The 21843-nt window shown below is 38.4% G+C and overlaps 1 protein-coding gene across 3 annotated transcripts in view; it reads right to left on the bottom strand.

Annotated features, from left to right (window-relative positions):
- TPP2 (tripeptidyl peptidase 2) overlaps positions 1-21843 on the bottom strand; it is a 115381-nt gene that overhangs the window by 86357 nt on the left and 7181 nt on the right. For all 3 annotated transcript variants that reach the window (XM_037800115.1, XM_037800114.1, XM_037800116.1), the window contains exon 2: positions 5283-5411. In XM_037800115.1, the coding sequence (XP_037656043.1) occupies positions 5283-5411 (129 nt within the window). The remainder of the gene's footprint in view (positions 1-5282; positions 5412-21843) is intronic.

Below are 21843 nucleotides of genomic sequence, written 5' to 3' on the forward strand. Positions count from 1 at the left end.
GCATGAAGACACATTTAATCAAAATTATTTATACATATTACCACATACCTGATAAAGGTTTAATATCCAGAATATATAAAGAACTTCGACAACTCAATAGCAAAAAGACACACAAGTCCCAACCCCCCCACCCAGTAAAAAAAAAAACCAAAATAGACCAAGGTATATAATCAGCCAATAAGCACATGAAAAGATGCTCAAAGTCATTAACCAACAGGGAAATGCAATCAAAACCACAAGATACCATCTGTGGTGGTTTGAAGCTGTTATGTACCCCAGAAAAGGTCATGTTCTTTTAATCCATTCTTGTGGGGGCAGATCTATTGTGGGTGGGACCTTCTGATTAGGCTATTTTGATTGAGATGTGACCCACCCAATTCAAGGTTAAACTGTACACGTGTCTTATGCATTTTTATGTATGTATATTTTACAACAAAAGGTTTTAAGCTTCTAAAAGGTTTTAAGCCTCAATTCACTTTTTTATTCTATCTGCTTAAGGGAGTACAGTGGCTATATGTAATTGACTACTATTTTCTCAAGAAGGTCTAAGACGTTCACCCTAAAGAATGAGACTACTGGAATAGTCAACAATTCCACTTCTAGGAATATACCCAAAGACTAGAACAGACATTTGCACACCCGTTCATGGTAACATCATTCACATAGCTAAAAGGCAGAAGTAACCCAAGTGTCTAACAATAGATGACCATATAAACAAAATGTGATATATCCATACAATGGAATATTATTCAGCCATAAAAAGAAGTGAAGTGCTAGTACACACTACAACATGGATGAACTATGAAGACAATATGTTGAGTGAAATAAGCCAGATACAAAAGAATATGTATGTTTTCTCTTATATGAAATACTTAGAATAAACAAATTCATAGATAGAATGCAGCATAGTGGTTACCAGGGGTGGGGGAAGGGGGATATGGGGGGTTATGCTAAAGCAGTATGACTTTCTGTTTAGGATGATGAAAATAGTTTGGAAATCCATAGTAGTGAAAGTTACACAGTATTGTCTGTGTACTTAATGTCAAAGAACTGTCCACTTAAAATGCTTAAAAATGATGTTAGGTATTATTTTACCACAAGTTAAAAATATATATATATTTTTTTAAAGTGTCTGCTTGAGGCCACCCCTGCCACTGCTTCACAGCATAACTTCCTGAATACCGAATGCTGACAGCCAGGCTTCTCTCCTATTTCCCATTCTCTCCCCCCAAATCCCAGGCCAAGTCTTTGAGGTAACTGAGCATCTCAATGGAAAAAACATATAGCATATACTGATATTTTGAGATCTGCCCCCAAAGAAACTGCTGTATCATTACCATACAGCAAAGCACACCACAAGACCCTGCAAAAAAGCAAAGAATGCTTCCTATCACCTTTTTTGAGTGCTTTGCTAATCAAGAGACAGCCAACAATGACTAGACACCTCAGGAAAACCTCTAATGGAAAAGGCAGACAGCAAGATAGAAGAAGAGGAAGCAGAAGAAGAGGAGGAGGAGAGATGAAGAGAAGAAAATGAGGAGGAAGAGGAGGATAAGGGGAGAAAGGAGGAGAGGAAGAAGAGAAAGGTGAGTAAAAAGAGAGGAAGAAGAGGAGAAACAACCAACCAATGAAAGGAAGGGAACAGAAAAAATTTAAAGGCAATAATTAATATTCCCAGAGTTAAAATATCATATAAATGATATAAAGAGCATGCTGAGGAAACATAAAAGGTCTTTTTGCACTTAAAAATAATAAGCAAAAATTTAAAAATTCTATACATGGGTTAGAGGGTAATTTTGAGGAAATCTTAGACATTTTTCAGGAAAAGAAAAAAAAAAAGAAAGGCAATGAAGGAAAAGTGGAAAAACCTAAGTAAACTGGAGGATGAATTTAAGAGGTCTGTTACCAGTTGAATTGTGTCCCTCAAAAAGATATGTCAAAGCCTTTAACTTCTAGTAGCTCAGAATGTGACTTTATTTGGAAATAGAGTTGCTGCAGACGTAATTAGTTTAGTTAAGATAAAGTCACACTGGAGTTGGGTAGACTCTTAATCCAATTATGACTGTTTCCTTGTAAGGACAGAAGAGACACAGAGACAGAGACACACAATACAGGGGAGAAGGTCATGCAAAGTTGGAGGCAGAGGCTGCAGTTAAGCAACTACAGGTAATGTAACACCAAGGACTGCCAGCCACCACCAGAAGCAAGGAAGAGGCAAGGAAGAGGCCAATGGAGACAGCATGGCCCTCTCTCCTTGATTTCAGACTTCTAGCCTCTAGAACTGAGACAACAAATTTCTGTTGTTTTAAGCCACTAAGTTTGTGGTAATTTGTTATGGCAGCACTGGGAAACTAATACAGTTAATAGAAGTTTCAGATAAAAGAGCAAAAACAGTCGAGAGGAAATTATCTAAGAAACAACCCAAGAAAAAAATTTCAGAAATAAAGGATCTGACAGCGCAATCCTTTTTTATAGCATTAACTTTAATTAATTTTAGATAAAGCCCAAAACTAGAAAAAAGTCAAGAAATGAAAAGGATTAGCAAGATATTTAAAAACTTTTAAGATAAAAATTTAATATATCAAAGACTTATTCCTAGTTGTGTGGAGATTATAAGTGAAGAGGGGGAGAGGTTGGGCTAGGGACTTAACTTTTCTTGTTAAAAGCCTTACGACTATTTGACTTTTTAAACTATGCAAACCCATTGAATAAAATTTAAAATAAAACCCCCAACCATACTGATACACCAAGAATACTTAGCAGAGCTAAAGAAACAGGTCACCAAGTTGAGAAAAGATAAAAGTATCAGTCTATCAATTTTCTAATCTTATTTAACAGCCACATATATATAGCATATCTAATTCTACCTTTGAATGCTGGTGTTTCATTAATTCATGTGATTTATTTAAGGCATGGGTTACCACAGATATTTCAAAATAAACGACTACAGAAATATTAAGAATAATACTTTCTATGGTTCTAAATCTACCTGACTTAAGAATGCTCTTGCTTCCCAATGTAACCCACAGGAATTACAAGTTTCTCTTTGAAACATACGTTAAATAGTAAGGTTCTCTAGGGGAAGACAGGTGAAATCTAGAGTAATTCATATGTACAGAAACTAACTTCCTTGGAGTTCACAGTTTTTCAGAAAAGGATATGGAATTAGGAGCAAAACTTGGAATATTAACACCTATAGTCTACCCATGGTAAGCAGAATTCTAAGATGATCCCCAATGACCTACTGCCCTTGTATAGTCTCCTCCCTTGAGTGTGGGCAAAACCTGTGGATATGATGGGTTATCACTCCTATGATTATGCTATGTTAAAAGGCAAAGGTGAAGGGATTTGGCAGACACAATTAAGGTTCCTAATCAGTTGATTCCTGTGTTAATCAAAAGGGAGATTATCTTGGGTGTGTCTCAGTTTCCTAGGGCTACCATAACAAATTACCACAGATTGACTGGCTTAAAACAACAGAAATTTCTTGTCTCACAGTTTTGGAAGCTAAAGGCTGAATTTAAGGTGTCAGTAGGGCCATGTTTCCTCTTAAACCTGTAGGGCAGAATCTGTTCCATGCCCCCGTCTTGGCTTCTAGTAGTGGCTTCCAGCAATCCATGGTGTTTCCTGAGTCAGATGACACATGGCATTCTCCCCTGTCTCTGTGTCCAAATACCTTCTCACAAGGACACCAGTCATTGGATTAGGGCACACACTAATTTAATTTGGCCTCATTTTAACTAACAACATCTTCAAAGCTCTGTTTCCACATAGGGTCACATTCATAGACCAGGATTAGGACTTGAATACATCTTTTGGCAGGGGGGCGGGGGTAGGCAGAGTTCAATCCATAATAATGTGTGAGCCCTTTTAAGAGAGGGACTAGAGCCATCCCCGAGATCAGAGAGATTCTTGTGCTGGTCTCAAAGAAGCAAGCTGGCATGAGTTTGACAGCTTCAACGAAATGAATTCTACCAACAACTATGTGAGCCTGGAAGAGGACCCCATATCTCAGATGAGACCACAGTCCCAGCTATCACCTTGACTGCAGCCTTGTGAGACCCTGAGCAGAGGATTCGGTTAAGCCATGCCTAGACACTGACCCACGTAAACAGTGAGATAATAACTAACTGTTCTAAGCTGTTAAGTTTGTGGTAATTTGTTACACAGTATGGAAAATTAATACACAAATCAGGGACATCTTTTCCAAAAGACAAGGCCTAAAACAAAGTTCAGATATACAGCAGAAGGCAAGAAGAATTAAATACAGCTCTTTAGGATATTTGAATAATCACAATGTTATATCTCAAACTAATTCTGCTTATTGGTTTAAATGATAGAATACTAAGTCAAAACCAAATTTTGCCATTCTTCAAATTCATTAACTGTTTCATGAACTGCTTTATCCTTGTTTTATGATCATGTTTTCATGGTTAGCTTACCCAAGCCTTTTTACTAAGGACATATAATAAGACAAAGCCAGTTATTTAAGTCTATAGCTACTATAGCCTCAATATTTCCTCATGTTCAAGTTCACAGGAAAATACATGAAGGGAAAAGAAAGGATAAAGGCAAATCTATCATCTGGTTACTTTTCTTAATTTTCTAGTCAAAACCTAAAATAGAATCTGGCAACCACATTGAAAAAAATTCCAACTCTAAGCCCCCTTTCAAAAACACAAAAGAAGGGCCTCTTCTAAGATGGTCCCTAAAGATCCACACCTCCTGGTATTCATGTCCTTGTGAAATTTTCTCCCCTTAAGTGTGTGCTGGACTTACTGACCCACTTCTAATTAACAGGATTTGGCAGAAATGATGGGATGTCACTTCCAAGATTACTTTAAAAAAAGACCATGGCTTCCATCTTGGAAAAGATCACTCACCCTGAAGGAAGACAGCTGCCATGTTGTAAAGTAGCCTGGAAAAGCCCATGTGGTTGAAGAACCAACGCCTACCAATAACACTTACTGGAAAGTAAGCTTTGAAATAGATACTACTTCTCCACCCAAGTGGAACCTTCAGATGAAACTGCAGCACTGGCCAAATTTGCAACCTCATGAGAGATCCTGAATCTGAAGAAGCAGTTATCACACTCAGATTCCTGATTCATAGAAATGGTGAGAAAATCAATGTTGTTGTTTTACTGTGAACTCTTGAGGTAATATGTCATGCAGCAATAGGTAACTAATATTCATCCTACCACCAAATTTAAGGTAAAAACAGTAGATGCTTTGAGGCAACAGAACAATAGCAGAATTCATTATGAAAATAAAAGCTCCAACCTTAAGCACTCTTCCTGAAAGACCAATAATTTCACCATCTTTTGGCTCTACCACTGTAGCAGTATTCACATCGCCACTTCCCGTTGTATCAATGATATCAATGATTTTTGGTTTTCCATCAGTTGTAACCTAAAAATTAAAAAACAATTATAATAGTAACTATAAACTTTAGTTTTTTATCCTTAAATAAAGCAAATGCCAGCCCCCTTATCTCTATGTAATTTCCCACAAAATCAAACTGGGTCAAGAAAATTAAAAGATGCATTCATTTTAAAAACAATTATTTTAAGCCAAAAAGCCTGACAAATACTAACAAGAAAATGTAGCCATGGAAACACCACAGAATTCTGCAAGTGGTTTGATGTATTTATTCATTTAACAAGTATTTATTGAGCATTTACTATAGGCCATACTCAGCTTTAGGGGTTGAGATACAGCAGGAATTAACACACAGAAATCCGTGACCTCACAGGTTAAACATTACAGTGAGAAAACAGCCAATGAACAAATAAATAAAATATATATGTCAGATGGTGGTAATTACTACAAAGAAAAACTAAGCAATTAAGGAAGAGAGGCAGCATGGGGCATTCAGTTTAAAATATGCTGGTCAAGAATGGACTCAATGAAGTGGTTAACATTTGAGCAAAGACCTGAAGAAGGTGAGCTTTGGGCTGGACAAGTACAAAACTTTAGGGGGAAATATATGTTTAATAACATTGCATTATTGGATGCCACACCAGCATCTCAAACTTAACAAGTCCAAAATTCAAACTTAACACGCCCCTTTCAAATCTGTTTCCTTCCAGGCTTTGTCATCTCAGGCATCACTACGTTTCTGCTCAAGCCAGAAACTTCAAGTCCTTCTCTGATTCTTTACTATAGCTTACTGGTCACATCAAATCTGTCAGAAAGTCCTGTTAATTCTTTCTTCCAAGGGACTATCATCTCTTGCATTCACAACTGATCACCTTACAGTTATCTCCGTTTCCATTCTTGGTCCCCACAAAGGTAATCTTAAAATAAACTGAATTATGCCATTGTCTGTTTAAAATCTTTCAATGGATTCCCAGTGCACCCAGAATTATAAAAAGTCCTGCAAGATCTGACCCCTGCCACTCCCAGTAACTGGTGAAGTCTAATGGCATTGGTCTCCTTTCAATTCCTGAAACATGCCAAACTCTTCCCTGCTTCACGCCTTTTTGTACAGGGTCCTTCTGTGCCAATTCTCTATCTAGAGATAGAAATTCTCTATCCCTTCAGGTTTACCATGAGGATTCTGTTTCATTCCAGTTTTCTACCAAAACGTCACCCCTTCAGAAAGGCCTCTCTAATGACCTCTTTAATTAAAGTCATTATTCTTTCTCACCATATCTTGTTTGTTTCCTTCATGGAACTTAACGCAATCTGTAATTATATAGTTACATGTTTCCCTGTTTATTTACTTCCCCGATCAGAATATACGCACCATAAGCGCAAGGACTATGTCTGTCTTATTCACCAATATATACTCAATACCTTGCAGTACCTGTTAGGCACACAATATTTATCAAATTATTGAATAATCTGACATTAATTACTTAGCATTAAGACTGACTTTTCTAAGGTATGATTTGTTGGCCAGCCCACTAATGTCCATTTGAACCATAATATAACTGCTACAGGCTAAGAGTAGTACTGGATTTTCACACTGCTTTTGTGGGAAAATTAACTTCTGGCCTCACTGGGATAGCTTTACAAAGCCAATTTGATGCATTCAATATACATGTACTGAGTTATTAGCAGGAAGTAGGCATTTTTCTCTTTCTCAGAAAAGAAGAAGGATGTACTTCTCTATTCTCAAGAAAGAAGGAGAAATGCAAAGAATGTCAGTGTGACAAGAATACAACATCTGGATCCTTTTTCCACTTGGAAAAGTCACTCTTTTCTTAAGACAAAGTTAAATAGCTGTTTCTAAAATTCTTTTCTACCAACATTTTCTCCCACTCCCCAACAACAAGTATTTCCTTGGCAGTACCCTATAGCTTTGTAATTAAGGAATACCCTAAAGAAGAAGAGGAAAATTATGTGGAGGAAACAAAGACACAGTTTTTTCTTTACAAGGAAAAGTAATGGGGTGGCTGATGGACCCCAAACCTCGCTTCAACTATGCTGCCAAAGGGCAATCAGAGACCTGACAGCTTTACCAGGGGCCATAAAGGCCTCTCAGGCACAGCTGATATTTTCACATATGGTAATTCTTAGGTTGAAGTTTATTTCTTGGCATATTATCTATATTAGTAAGAAAAAAAAATTCTAATATACTCAGAAGGCTCAAAATCATAATTAAAAAAAAATCACTGAAAATCTACCAAAAAATTTACCTAAACTTGAAAGATACAAAATAGGACTAAGAACACAAATCACCTATCTTCATCATTGCATTCAATGAGTAAACAACTTCAAAGACTTGAGATCAAGAATAACAAAGAGATCACTAACAACTCAGATACAGATCCCTCTAATTAGAAACCTTGTTAACAGTACCTGAGCAAAGGAAAAAGCCTAATGGGATTTAGTGGTTTATTTACCTACCATTAACAATTTCCACAAGTTTTACTTATAAAGATCCCACCCCCACCACACACATGCACAAATTCTCATTTCAAATTTTTATATATACAGTCTTACATACAAGTTTTTTTTATTAGGTAAAGACAACCACTCCATTGGAGATAATTAGACAAAAGAGGGAATTTAGTTAGGAAGAAGGGTTGGTTTAAAAAAAGTAACCAACTAAATCAGAATTTTGCAATGGAGCTTTGGGAGAAGTAAAGGCAAGAAGAAAATTGAAACAGCATTGGAGGTATATCCCTCATCTTTGAGGTGGGGGGATGGTGTCACACGGGAAAAAGGGACTGAAAGCACAAAGAGGTATTATTAGTAGAGCTAAGGTAATAAAACCTTGTGTACTGGGGTGGGAGACAGAAATGCTTACTGGGCTATGCCGGTTGGATAAAACAGAAACAGCCCAGAGCTTTTCAAAATGCCAAGAATCTAAGTTACTTTGTGTCTTCACTGGAACAATTATGATGGAAGAGTTGGTGATAGTTGGGGAGCCATTCGCTAAAATTTACAGAGAGGCCCAGAACAAAAGAGGAAGGAAAAATATGCAAACTATCTGCAACAAAACAAAATGAGTAAATATTTAACTGATATTTCAGAGGAGGAAGATACTGAAAATATTCTTATAACAAGGAAAGATATTTCATAAACAAATTCTACCAAGTGACTGTTCTTCTGAGAACATAACAAAGAATGAATAAAATAGTCTTTGCTTTCAGAAAGCTTACATTCCAGTTGGGAAGAGAGATGAGTTGGGAGATAATTATAACATAGGAGAATAAAAAATAGAGGTGAGGACATTCTCTATGAAAGCAGAGAAGAAAACAACCTGGCTTGGGGGGAATCAAGGAAGGCAAGCTGAATGAGAGGTAATAAAAATTAAAAGTAACTGCACAGAACCCAATATTAGTAACCTAATATGTGAGTCTGTGTATATATATATATATATAAAGTAAAATTGAGTGTACTTATTTTAGTGAATGTAAAACTAGATTTTTAATAGGATTACTTGTAATTTTCTTCCCCAAATCTTTCCCCCAATGAGGAAATTATAGACATTATGCACATATATACTTTTTTCCATTCAACAAAAATATTTAAAGTTCAAAGCACAATTCATACACAATGAGTTAGGATATAAGATTTCAAAGAATTCTAACCTACCAGGAAAAATATGTATAAACAAATACTAAAATAAAATATTTTAAGTGCTATTAGGAGGATATGAACAAACTGCTATGAGAACAAAGGGGAAAAAGAAAACTAAATAACTTTAGCAAGGATTGGGCTTTTTTAAAATCTCTGAACCCCCAGGTTGTAGCACAATGCCTGACAAATACAACATAAAAAATGTACCATTGGGGAAATGGTGAATTAAGTCAATCGATATCTCAAAAGGCAATGAGGTCAACACCCAGTTGGGCTTTAAAAGGATTAAGGAGGAGTTTTACAGGTGATTTTAGAAGGCTTAAAGGCAGATCAAACATCACATGCAAAGATATGCATTGGACCCAGTAGCCTTGATTCTTGAAGAGGACTGTAAAATTACCTAGCTTACACGGTGTGACTCTGTGATTGAGAAAACCTCGTGGCTCACATTCCCTTATCCATTGTTACAGACAGATGAGTAGAAAAATGGGGACAAAAATTAAATGAAAAATACGGTGGGATGGCTTTGGTGTGCTTTTTTATTTTCTTTTTTCTAGTTTTTATCGTTTTTTTTTTTGGAGTAAAAAAAATGTTTAGAAATTGTGGTGATGAATGCACAACTATATGATTGTACTGTGAACAATGGACTTACACTATGGATGGCTGTATGGTATGTGAATGTATCCTAATAAAACTGAATTAAAAAAAAAAAAAAGACATGCATTGGCAAAGGATCTCTGGGTTACCCAGATAACTGGAAGAGAAAGAAATGTTCACTGTGGAAGCACAGGGTAAAGGGTGGGAGGGTGGAGTGGATATGTATGGAAGAAATGGTGAGGGCGGGGCAAGATGGCGGACTGGTGAGCTGTATGTTTTAGTTACTCCTCCAGGAAAGTAGGTAGAAAGCCAGGAACTGCGTGGACTGGACACCACAGAGCAATCTGACTTTGGGCATACTACATACAACACTCATGAAAACGTCGAACTGCTGAGATCAGCGAAATCTGTAAGTTTCTGCAGCCAAGGGACCCGCGCCCCTCCCTGCCAGGCTCAGTCCCGTGGGAGGAGGGGCCGTCAGCTCCGGGAAGGAGAAGGGAGAACTGCAGTGGCAGCCCTTATCGGAAACTCATTCTACTGATCCAAACTCCAACCACAGATAGACTGAGATCAGACACCAGAGAATCTGAGAGCAGCCAGCCCAGCAGAGAGGAGACAGATATAGAAAAAAACAGCAGGAAAAACTCCAAAATAAAAGCAGAGGATTTTTGGAGTTCTGGTGAACATAGAAAGGGGAAGGGCAGAGCTCAGGCCCTCTGGCTCATATGCAAATCCCGAAGAAAAGCTGATCTCTCTGCCCTGTGGAACTTTCCTTAATGGCCCTAATTGCTTTGTCTCTTAGCATTTCAATAACCCATTAGATCTGTGAGGAGGGCCCTTTTTTTTTTTTAATCCTTTTTCCTTTTTGTAAAACAATTACTCTAAGAAGCTCAATACAGAAAGCTTCAAAGACTTGCAATTTGGGCAGGTCAAGACAAGAGCATAACTAAGAGAGCCCTGAGACAAAAGGCAATAATCCAGTGGCTGAGAAATTTCACTAAACATCACAACTTCCCAAGAAAAGGGGGGTGTCCGCTCACAGCCATCATCCTGGTGGACAGGAAACACTCCTGCCCATCGCCAGCCCTATAGCCCAGAGCTGCCCCACACAACCCAGTGTGACGGAAGTGCTTCAAATAACAGGCACACTCCACAAAACTGGGCGTGGACATTAGCCTTCCCTGCAACCTCAGCTGATTGTCCCAGAGTTAGGAAGGTGGAGCAGTGTGAATTAACAAAGCCCCATTCAGCCATCATTTCAGAAGACTGGGAGCCTCCCTACACAGCCCAGCAGCCCAGAACCGCCCTGGGGGGACGGCACTCACCTGTGACATAGCACAGTCATCCCTCAACAGAGGACCAGGGGATGCACAGCCTGGAAGAGGGACCCACTTACAACTCTCAGGAGCCATATGCCAATACCAAGGACTTGTGGGTCAGTGGCAGAGACAAACTGTGGCAGGACTGAACTGAAGGATTAGACTATTGCAGCAGCTTTAAAACTCCAGGATCACCAGGGAGATTTGATTGTTAGAGCCACCCCCCCTCCCTGACTGCCCAGAAACACGCCCCATATACAGGGCAGGCAACACCAACTACACACGCAAGCTTGGTACACCAATTGGACCCCACAAGACTCACTCCCCCACTCACCAAAAAGGCTAAGCAGGGGAGAACTGGCTTGTGGAGAACAGGTGGCTCGTGGACGCCACCTGCTGGTTAGTTAGAGAAAGTGTACTCCAGGAAGCTGTAGATCTGATAAATTAGAGATAAGGACTTCAATTGGTCTACACATCCTAAAAGAACCCTATCAAGTTCAGCAAATGCCAAGAGGCCAAAAACAACAGAAAATTATAAAGCATATGAAAAAACCAGACGATATGGATAACCCAAGCCTAAGCACCCAAATCAAAAGATCAGAAGAGACACAGCACCTGGAGCAGCTACTCAAAGAACTAAAGATGAACAATGAGACCATAGTACAGAATACAAAGGATATCAAGAAGACCTTAGAAGAGCATAAAGAAAACATTGCAAGACTAAATAAAAAAATAGATGATCTTATGGAAATTAAAGAAACTGCTGACCAAATTAAAAAGATTCTGGACACTCATAGTACAAGACTAGAGGAAGTTGAACAACGAATCAGTGACCTGGAAGATGACAGAATGGAAAATGAAAGCATAAAAGAACGGGGGAAAAAATTGAAAAAATCGAAACGGACCTCAGGGATATGATAGATAATATATAAAACGTCCTAATATAAGACTCCTTGGTGTTCCAGAAGGGGAAGAAAAGGGTAAAGGTCTAGGAAGAGTATTCAAAGAAATTGTTGGGGAAAACTTCCCAAATCTTCTAAACAACATAAATACACAAATCATAAATGCTCAGCGAACTCCAAATAGAATAAATCCAAATAAACCCACTCCGAGACATATTCTGATCACACTGTCAAACACGGAAGAGAAGGAGCAAGTTCTGAAAGCAGCAAGAGAAAAGCAATTCACCACATACAAAGGAAACAGCATAAGACTAAGTAGTGACTACTCAGCAGCCACCATGGAGGCAAGAAGGCAGTGGCATGATATATTTAAAATTCTGAGTGAGAAAAATTTCCAACCAAGAATACTTTATCCAGCAAAGCTCTCCTTCAAATTTGAGGGAGAGCTTAAATTTTTCACAGACAAAGAAATGCTGAGAGAATTTGCTAACAAGAGACCTGCCCTACTGGAGATACTAAAGGGAGCCCTACAGACAGAGAAACAAAGAAAGGACAGAGAGACCTGGAGAAAGGTTCAATACTAAAGAGATTCGGTATGGGTACAATAAAGGATATTAATAGAGAGAGGGGAAAAATATATATGACAAACATAAACCAAAGGATAAGATGGCTGATTCAAGAAATGCCTTCACGGTTATAACATTGAATGTAAATGGATTAAACTCCCCAATTAAAAGATATAGATTGGCAGAATGGATCAAAAAAAATGAACCATCAATATGTTGCATACAAGAGACTCATCTTAGACACAGGGACACAAAGAAATTGAAAGTGAAAGGATGGAAAAAAATACATCATGCAAGCTACAGCCAAAAGAAAGCAGGTGTAGCAATATTAATCTCAGATAAAGTAGACTTTAAATGCAGGGATCTTTTGAGAGACAAAGAAGGCCACTACATACTAATAAAAGGGGCAATTCAACAAGAAGAAATAACAATCGTAAATGTCTATGCACCCAATCAAGGTGCCACAAAATACATGAGAGAAACACTGGCAAAACTGAAGGAAGCAATTGATGTTCCCACAATAATTGTGGGAGACTTCAACACATCACTCTCTCCTATAGATAGATCAACCAGACAGAGGACCAATAAGGAAATTGAAAACCTAAACAATCTGATAAATGAATTAGATTTAACAGACGTATACAGAACATTACATCCCAAATCACCAGGATACACATACTTTTCTAGTGCTCACGGAACTTTCTCCAGAATAGATCATATGCTGGGACATAAAACAAGCCTCAGTAAATTTAAAAAGACTGAAATTATTCAAAGCACATTCTCTGACCACAATGGAATACAATTAGAAGTCAATAACCATCAGAGACTTAGAAAATTCACAAATACCTGGAGGTTAAACAACACACTCCTAAACAATCAGTGGGTTAAAGAAGAAATAGCAAGAGAAATTGCTAAATATATAGAGACGAATGAAAATGAGAACACAACATACCAAAACCTATGGGATGCAGCAAAAGCAGTGCTGAGGGGGAAATTTATAGCACTAAACGCATATATTAAAAAGGAAGAAAGAGCCAAAATCAAAGAACTAATGGATCAACTGAAGAAGCTAGAAAATGAACAGCAAACCAATCCTAAACCAAGTAGAAGAAAAGAAATAACAAGGATTAAAGCAGAAATAAATGACATAGAGAACAAAAAAAACAATAGAGGGGGTTAGGGCCCACTTTCTTGTCAAAATGGCCGCGCCCATCGTGCACGACCGGACCTGAGGTGGGGAGTTAAGTCCCTTACCGCTACGAGCGAGCAGGTCTGCCGCACTTCTGACTCTGACACCCCAAGATCCGGGTTTTTCCAGGGCGAGCGGTGGGGATTGCTGCAGTCTGGAGGAATGCGATTTTCTACCAATTTGTTACTATTCCATGCTAATACTATACAAAAAATTGGATCCGAATACTACGGCAAGATGGCGGAGTGGTGAGGAGCAGAATTTCGTCTCTCCCCTAGAGCAGCTGGCAATTACCCAAGAACTATATGAAACAGTTTTTTTGGGGTCTCCAGTAACCAGTCACACATTGGACACAAGTTTGGAATTGGAGGAAAAGCTGAGATCGCAGCGAACATTGTAAGTTTCCCGGACCAGGGGTCTGGCGCCCCTCCCCACCCAGACCTCACAGACTGTCTTGCTGCCGGCTCCCTGAAAGGGGGGAAAAAAACCAAAAAACAGCAATCTGCTGAGGGCAAGAAGGGAGGCTCAAACCAGCCTCAACTGCAGAATTAATTAACAAATTAATTAACTAACTTTGGGAGCTGGGGTGCTAAAGAAGGGCTGGGCTCCAAAAAGTGGGGGCACGTAAAAGCGGGCACCCATTCCCAGACTCCAAAAAAGCCATTTTTTTTTCCCTTACATTTTGTCCCTTCTGGCTTCTCGCTGATCCCTTATCTTTTTGCATTTCAATAGCCCCCGGCAGGGGTGGAACTGAAGGGGTTGGAAAGTAATTATCAGACAATAGCCCAAAGCATATCTTTAAATGCTCTATTCTGACACTGACAAAACTTCCAGGCCGGGAAAAAACGTTTAAAAGAGACTCTTTTTGTTTTTTTTTCCTTTTTTCTTTTTCTTGATTTCTTTTCTTTTCTTTTTCTTTTTTTTTTTTTTTTTTTAAATCTAAAAGTAATATATGTGGTTATTTTCTATCGGAAAGCCCAGGTTGAGGGACTAGGCTGGGCTTGAGGGGAGACAGAGTACCTACAGTGTCTTTGAATTCTGTATTCACTACTGAAGGCCTCCACCCCCGTCTTTAATTGGCAACTCAGGCTGACCACGGAATCTACCTGGAGAGGCCCCAAAGAGGAGAGAGGAGAAGGGAATAGTGCCCCTGAGAGACAACTGGAATTCTGAGGATTGGGAGAGTGGAGGGAGGCTCAGCTCAACTGGCAGTCCTCCTTCTGGGAATTCAGACCCCAGGGTCTGGAATTCAGATTCCAGCTTCAGTCAGCCACGCCCCTGACAGGATCAGAGTCACCAGGAGAACTAAAGGCTCCATACCTCCTTACACTGGTGGGGGAGCTGTGGGCTGGCCAGCGCCACCAGCTGGACAGGAGAGGAAAAGCACCAATTCTAAAGGCCTCATAGGAGGGTCTCATTCTCAGGAAAACTCCATACCCTCCCAATGAGACCTGGGCCTCACTAGACTGGGAAAATCTGACTAGGGTCGACCATATCTTAGGAGACCCACTCACAAAAAGGTTACATAGAGGCAGAGCAAGAAACAGAAAAAACAAGAGGGGAAAAATTCTGATCAACTAAATAGAACCTAAGTTAGAGGTCTAGAATAAGTTGAACTGAATAACAGAGGCCAGAAAACAAAGCTAACCAACAAGAAAACCACTAAATAAAAGACAGAAAACAAGCTCCAAAAAATAATCAAGAGAATCAGATGCCTAGACAACTTAAGATAACAAGCCATACCAGGAAACACGAAAACATGGACCAGCCAAAGGAACAAACTAATAGCTCAGCTGAGACACAGGAGTGGAGGCAACTAATGCTAAATAAATTTGATGAAATGAAGGAAGATACAGCAAAAGAGCTGAAAGATATAAAGAAGACACTGGCTGGCCATAAAGAATTCATAAACTTAAAAAAACAAATGGCAGAACTCATGAGAATGAAGGCCACAATGGAGGAGATGAAAAACACAATGGAGGGACACAACAGTAGATTTGAACAGGCAGAAGAAAGGATCAGTGAACTGGAAGACAGGTCATTCGAATTCATACACACAAAAGAACAGATGGTGAAAAAAATGGAAAAATATGAGCAGGATCTTAGGGAGCTGAGTGACAACATGAAACGCACAAATATACGTGTTATGGGTATCCCAGAAGGAGAAGAGAGGGGAAAAGGGGCAGAAAGAGTAATAGAAGACATATTCACTGAAAATTTCCCAACTCTTATAAAAGACAGAAAATTAGAGATTCAAGAAGTACAACGTACCCCAAATAGAATAGATCCCAATAGACCTACTCCAAGACACTTACTGGTCAGACTGTCCAATGTCAAAGACAAAGAGAGGATTCTGAAAGCAGCAAGAGAAAAGCAATCCATCAAGTACAAGGGAAAGTCAATAAGGCTATGTACAGATTTCTCTGCAGAAACCATGGAGGCAAGAAGACAGTGGCATGATATATTTAAGATACTGAAAGAGAAAAACTGCCAACCAAGAATTCTATATCCAGCAAAACTTTCCTTCAAAAATGAGGGAGAGATTAAAACATTTTCAGACAAACAGACACTGAGAGAGTTTGTGAATAAGAGACCGGCACTACAAGAAATACTAAAGGGAGTGCTACAGGCTGACAGGAAAAGACAGGAGAGAGAGAGTTGGAGAAGAGTGCAGAAATGAAGATTATCAGGAAAGGTAAAAGGAGAGGAAAAAATAAGATATGACATATAAATTCCAAAAAACAAAATGGTAGTAGAAAGTACTGCCCTTACAGTAATAACACTAATGTAAATGGATTAAACTCCCCAATAAAAAGACACAGACTGGCAGAATGGATTAAAAAACAGGACCCATCTATATGCTGTCTACAAGAAACTCACTTTAGACACAAGGACAAACATAGACTGAAAGTGAAAGGTTGGAAAAAGATATTTCATGCAAACAACAACCAGAAAAAAGTGGGAGTAGCTATATTAATATGAGACAAATTAGACTTCAAAAGCGAAACAATTAAAAGAGACAAAGAAGGACACTATATATTCATAAAAGGGTCAATTCATCAAGAAAACATAACAATCATAAATATTTATGCACCAAATCAGAATGCCCCAAAATTCATGAGGCAAACACTGCGATCACTGAAAGGAGAAATAGATACCTCTACAATAATAGTTGGAGACTTCAATACACCACTCTCATCAATGGATAGAACATCTAGACAGAGGATCACTAAACACACAGAGATGTTGAATTGTATGATAAATGAACTAGACTTGACAGACATTTATAGAACACTACATCCAACAACAGCAGGATACACTTTTTTCTCAAGTGCACATGGAACATTCTCTAGGATAGACCACATGTTGGGTCACAAAGCAAGTCTCAACAAATTTAAAAATATTGATATTATACAAAACACTTTCTCAGACCACAATGGAATGAAGTTGGAAATAAATAAAAGGCAGAAGGTCATAAAATTCACAAACATATGGAGGCTAAACAACACCCTCTTAGAAAACCAGTGGGTAAAGGAAGAAATTACAAGAGAAATTAGTAAATACCTCGAGGCAAATGACAATGAAAACACAACTTATCAAAACTTATGGGATGCAGAAAAGGTGGTGCTAAGAGGGAAATTTATTGTCCTAAATGCCTATATTAAAAGAGAAGAGAGAGCAAAAATTGAAGAGTTAACTGCTCACCTGGAGGAATTAGAGAAAGAACAGCAAACTAACCCCAAAGCAAGCAGAAGGGAAGAAATAACAAAGATTAGAGCAGAAATAAATGCATTTGAGAACAGGAAAACAATAGAGAGAATCAACAAAACCAGAAGTTGGTTCTTTGAGAAAATCAATAAAATCGATGGCCTGCTGGCTAGGCTAACAACAAAAAAAGAGAGAGCAGATGCAAATAAATGCAATCAGAAATGGGAAAGGAAATATAACTACCGACCCTGCAGAAATTAAGGAGATAATGAGAAGATACTATAAGCAACTATATGCTAATAAACTAGACAACTTAGATGAAATGGACAACTTCCTAGAAAAGCATAAACAACCAACATTAACTCAAGAAGAAATAGATGACCTCAACAAACCAATCACAAGTAAAGAGATTGAGTCAGTCATCAAAAAGCTCCCAAAAAGGAAAAGCCCAGGACCAGATGGTTTCACATGTGAATTCTACCAAGCATTCAAGAATGAATTAGTACCAATCCTGCTCAATCTCTTCAAAAAAACTGAAGAAGAGGGAAAGTTACCTAACTCTTTCTATGAAGCCATCATCACCCTAATACCAAAACCAGGCAAAGATACTACAAAAAAAGAAAATTATAGACCAATTTCTTTAATGAATATAGATGCAAAAATCCTCAACAAAATACTCGCAAATCGAATCCAGCAGCACATTAAAAGAATTATACACCACGACCAGGTGGGATTTATTCCAGGTATGCAAGGCTGGTTCAATACAAGAAAATCAATTAATGTAATACACCACATCAATAAATCAAAGCAGAAGAACCACAAGATCATCTTGATTGATGCAGAAAAGGCATTTGACAAAATTCAACATCCTTTCCTGATGATAACACTGCAAAGGATAGGAATAGAAGGGAACTTTTTCAATATGATAAAGGCAATATATGAAAAACCCACAGCTAACATCACACTCAATGGGGAGAGACTGAAAGCTTTTCCTCTAAGATCAGGAACAAGACAGGGATGCCCCCTATCACCATTGCTATTCAACATTGTGCTGGAAGTTCTAGCTAGAGCAATTAGGCAAGAAAAAGAAATAAAAGGCATCCAAATTGGAGAGGAAGAAGTAAAACTTTCACTATTTGCAGATGACATGATTCTATATGTAGGAAATCCAGAAAAATCTACAGCAAAGCTACTAGAACTAGTCAATGAATACAGCAAAGTAGCAGGCTACAAGATCAACACGCAAAAATCTGTAGTGTTCCTATACACAAGTAATGTGCAACAAGAGGAGGAAATCAAGAAAAAAATCCCATTTACAATAGCAACCAAAAGAATCAAGTATTTAGGAATAAACTTAACCAAGGACACAAAAGACCTTTACATAGAAAACTATAAGAAACTGCTAAAAGAAATTGAACAAGACCTGAAAAAATGGAAGAACATACCATGTTCATGGATTGGAAGACTAAATATAGTTAGGATGGCAATTTTACCTAAACTGATTTACAGATTCAATGCAATACCAATTCAAATCCCAACAACTTACTTTACAGAAATAGAAAAACCAATAACTAAATTTATTTGGAAGGGTAATGTGCCCCGAATAGCCAAAAATGTCTTGAGAAAGAGGAGCGAAGTAGGAGGTCTCACACTACCTGACTTTGAAGCATATTACAAAGCTATAGTGCTCAAAACAGCATGGTACTGGCATAAGGACAGATATACTGATCAATAGAATTGAATTGAGTGTTCAGAAGTAGACCCTCACATCTATGGACAAGTGATCTTTGATAAGGCAGTGAAGCCGAAGCAACTGGGAAAGAGCAGCCTGTTCAATAAATGGTGTTTGGAGAACTGGATATCCATTTCCAAAAGAATGAAAGAGGATGTCCATCTCACACCTTATACCAAAATTAACTCAAAGTGGATCAAAGACCTAAACATTAGCACCAAGACCATAAAACTCTTAGAAGAAAATGTAGGGCAATACCTTAAAGATCTTGTGAAAGGAGGTGGTTTCTTAGACCTCACACCCAAGGCACGAGCAACCAAAGAACAAATAGACAAATGGGATCTCCTCAAAATTAAACACTTTTGTACATCAAAGGACTTTGTCAGAAAAGTCAAAAGGCAACCTACAAAATGGGAGATGATATTTGGAAACCACATATCGGATAAGGTTTTAATATCCCGAATATTTAAAGGAATCCTGCATCTCAATAACAGAAAGACAAACAATCCAATTAAAAAATGGGCAAAAGACATGAACAGACATTTTTCTGAAGAGGAAATACAAATGGCTCAAAAGCATATGAAAAAATGCTCAGCTTCACTGGCTATTAAGGAAATGCAAATCAAAACCACAATGAGATATCATCTCACACCTACCAGAATGGCCATTATCCAAAAAACAGAAAATGACAAGTGCTGGAGAGGATGTGGAGAAAGAGGCACACTTATTCATTGTTGGTGGGAATGCAGAATGGTGCAACCACTCTGGAAGACAGTATGGAGGTTCCTCAGGAAGCTAAATATAGATTTGCCATATGACCCAGCTATTCCATTGCTGGGTATATACTCAGAGGAACTGAAACTTAAGACACAAACAGACATTTGTAAACCAATGTTTACTGCAGCATTATTCACAACTGCCAAGAGATGGAAACAGCCCAAATGCCCATCAAAGGACGAGTGGATAAACAAACTGTGGTATATACACATGATGGAATATTATGCAGCTGTAAGACAGAACAAAGACATGGATCATGTAATAATGTGGATGAACCTTGAGGACATTATGTTGAGTGAAGTTAGCCAGAAACAAAAGGACAGATTCTGTATGGTCTCACTAATATGAACAGACATTAATGAACAAACTTTGGGAGTTAAAAGCTGACAACACAGGCGACCAGGAGATAGAAAGAGGGCAGAGATCAGCCATTTGACGCTGAAGGACTACAGAATGTTTAGGATTGATTGCATAGATCCAGAAATAGACAGCATAATACTGTGTGATGGTAGCACAGTATTGTAAGTACACTGAACAAAGATGTCTGTGAGTAAAGCTGAAAGAGGTGGGATAGGAGAATGTATGACACGAGAGGTAAAGACAGATGATAAAGACTGGGACTGTATAACGTGGCAAAAACTGGAGTGGCCAATGACTGTTACTAAATATACAAATATAAAAATGTTTTTGCATGTGGGAAAGCAAATGAATGTCAACCATGTAGAAATTTGAAAAAGGGATGGTATTCAGGAAAAAACATAATCAAAGCAAACTGGAGTCTATGGTCAACAGTAACACTGTAATATACCTCTATTAACTGTAACAAAGGCAATACGCCAATGCAAAATGTATATGAGAAGGGGATATAGGGGAGTAATATGGGATTCTTGGTAGTGGTGTTATTTGCTGTCCTTAGTAGTATATTGTATTGTATGACATGTTATTTTTCTTTTTATCATTTTTTCTTATTGCTAAAAAAAAAAACAACAATTTTTCTTGTAGTAATCAGTATGTTTAAATGCTGATTGTGGTGATAAATGTACAACTTTATGATGATACCATGAATAATTGATTGTACACTGTGGATAAATGTATGGTATGTGAATATAACTCTATAAAATTGTAGGAAAATATATATATAGGAGTAAAAGTGTTGGGAGAAAACATGGTGAGAGGGATGATGCCTTACTAATATGGACTAACTACAATGTGTAAACTCAGAATTGAATCTTAGAACATAGCCTAACGTGGACACAATAATTCTAATAGTCCCTAGATTGTAAGCTCTTACAGCAGTTAACTCTATCCTTGAATTGTAAGGCCTATCTCTAAACTTTAAGATGCTGATCCCCTAACGTATGTTGTCACAAACATTGGGACTGGCAGTTTGATGTGCTGAGCCCTCAAGCATGGGACTTGCCCTTATGAAGCTCATTACCACAAAGGAAAGTCTGAAGTTGTATGTAATGGTGCCTAAGAGTCTCTCCCTGAGTACCTCTTTGTTGCTTAGATGTGGCCCTCTCTCTCTCTAACTGAGCCATCTCGACAGGTGAACTCGCTGCCCTCCCCCATACGTGGGACCCAACTCCCAGGGTTGTAAATCTCCCTGGCAACGCAGAGTATGACTCCTGGGGATGAATGTGGACCTGGCATCGTGGGACTGAGAGTATCTTCTTGACCAAAAGGGGGATGCAAAATGAGACGAAATAGTTTCAGTGCCTGAGAGATTCCAAATGGAGTCGAGAGGTCACTCTGGTGGACATTCTTATGCACTATATAGATAACACCTCTTAGGCTTTAATGTATTGGAATAGCTAGAAGTAAATACCTGAAACTACCAAACTCCAACCCAGCAGTCTGGACTCCTGAAGACAATTATATAATTATGTAGATTACAAGGGGTGACAGTGTGATTGTGAAGACCTTGTGGATCACACCCCCTTTATCTAGTGTATGGATGAGTGGAGGAATGGGGATAAAAACTAAAGGACAAATGGGGTGGGATGGGGGGATGATTT

Source organism: Choloepus didactylus, chromosome 12, assembly GCF_015220235.1.
Source record: "Choloepus didactylus isolate mChoDid1 chromosome 12, mChoDid1.pri, whole genome shotgun sequence".
Classification (NCBI taxonomy): domain Eukaryota; kingdom Metazoa; phylum Chordata; class Mammalia; order Pilosa; family Megalonychidae; genus Choloepus; species Choloepus didactylus.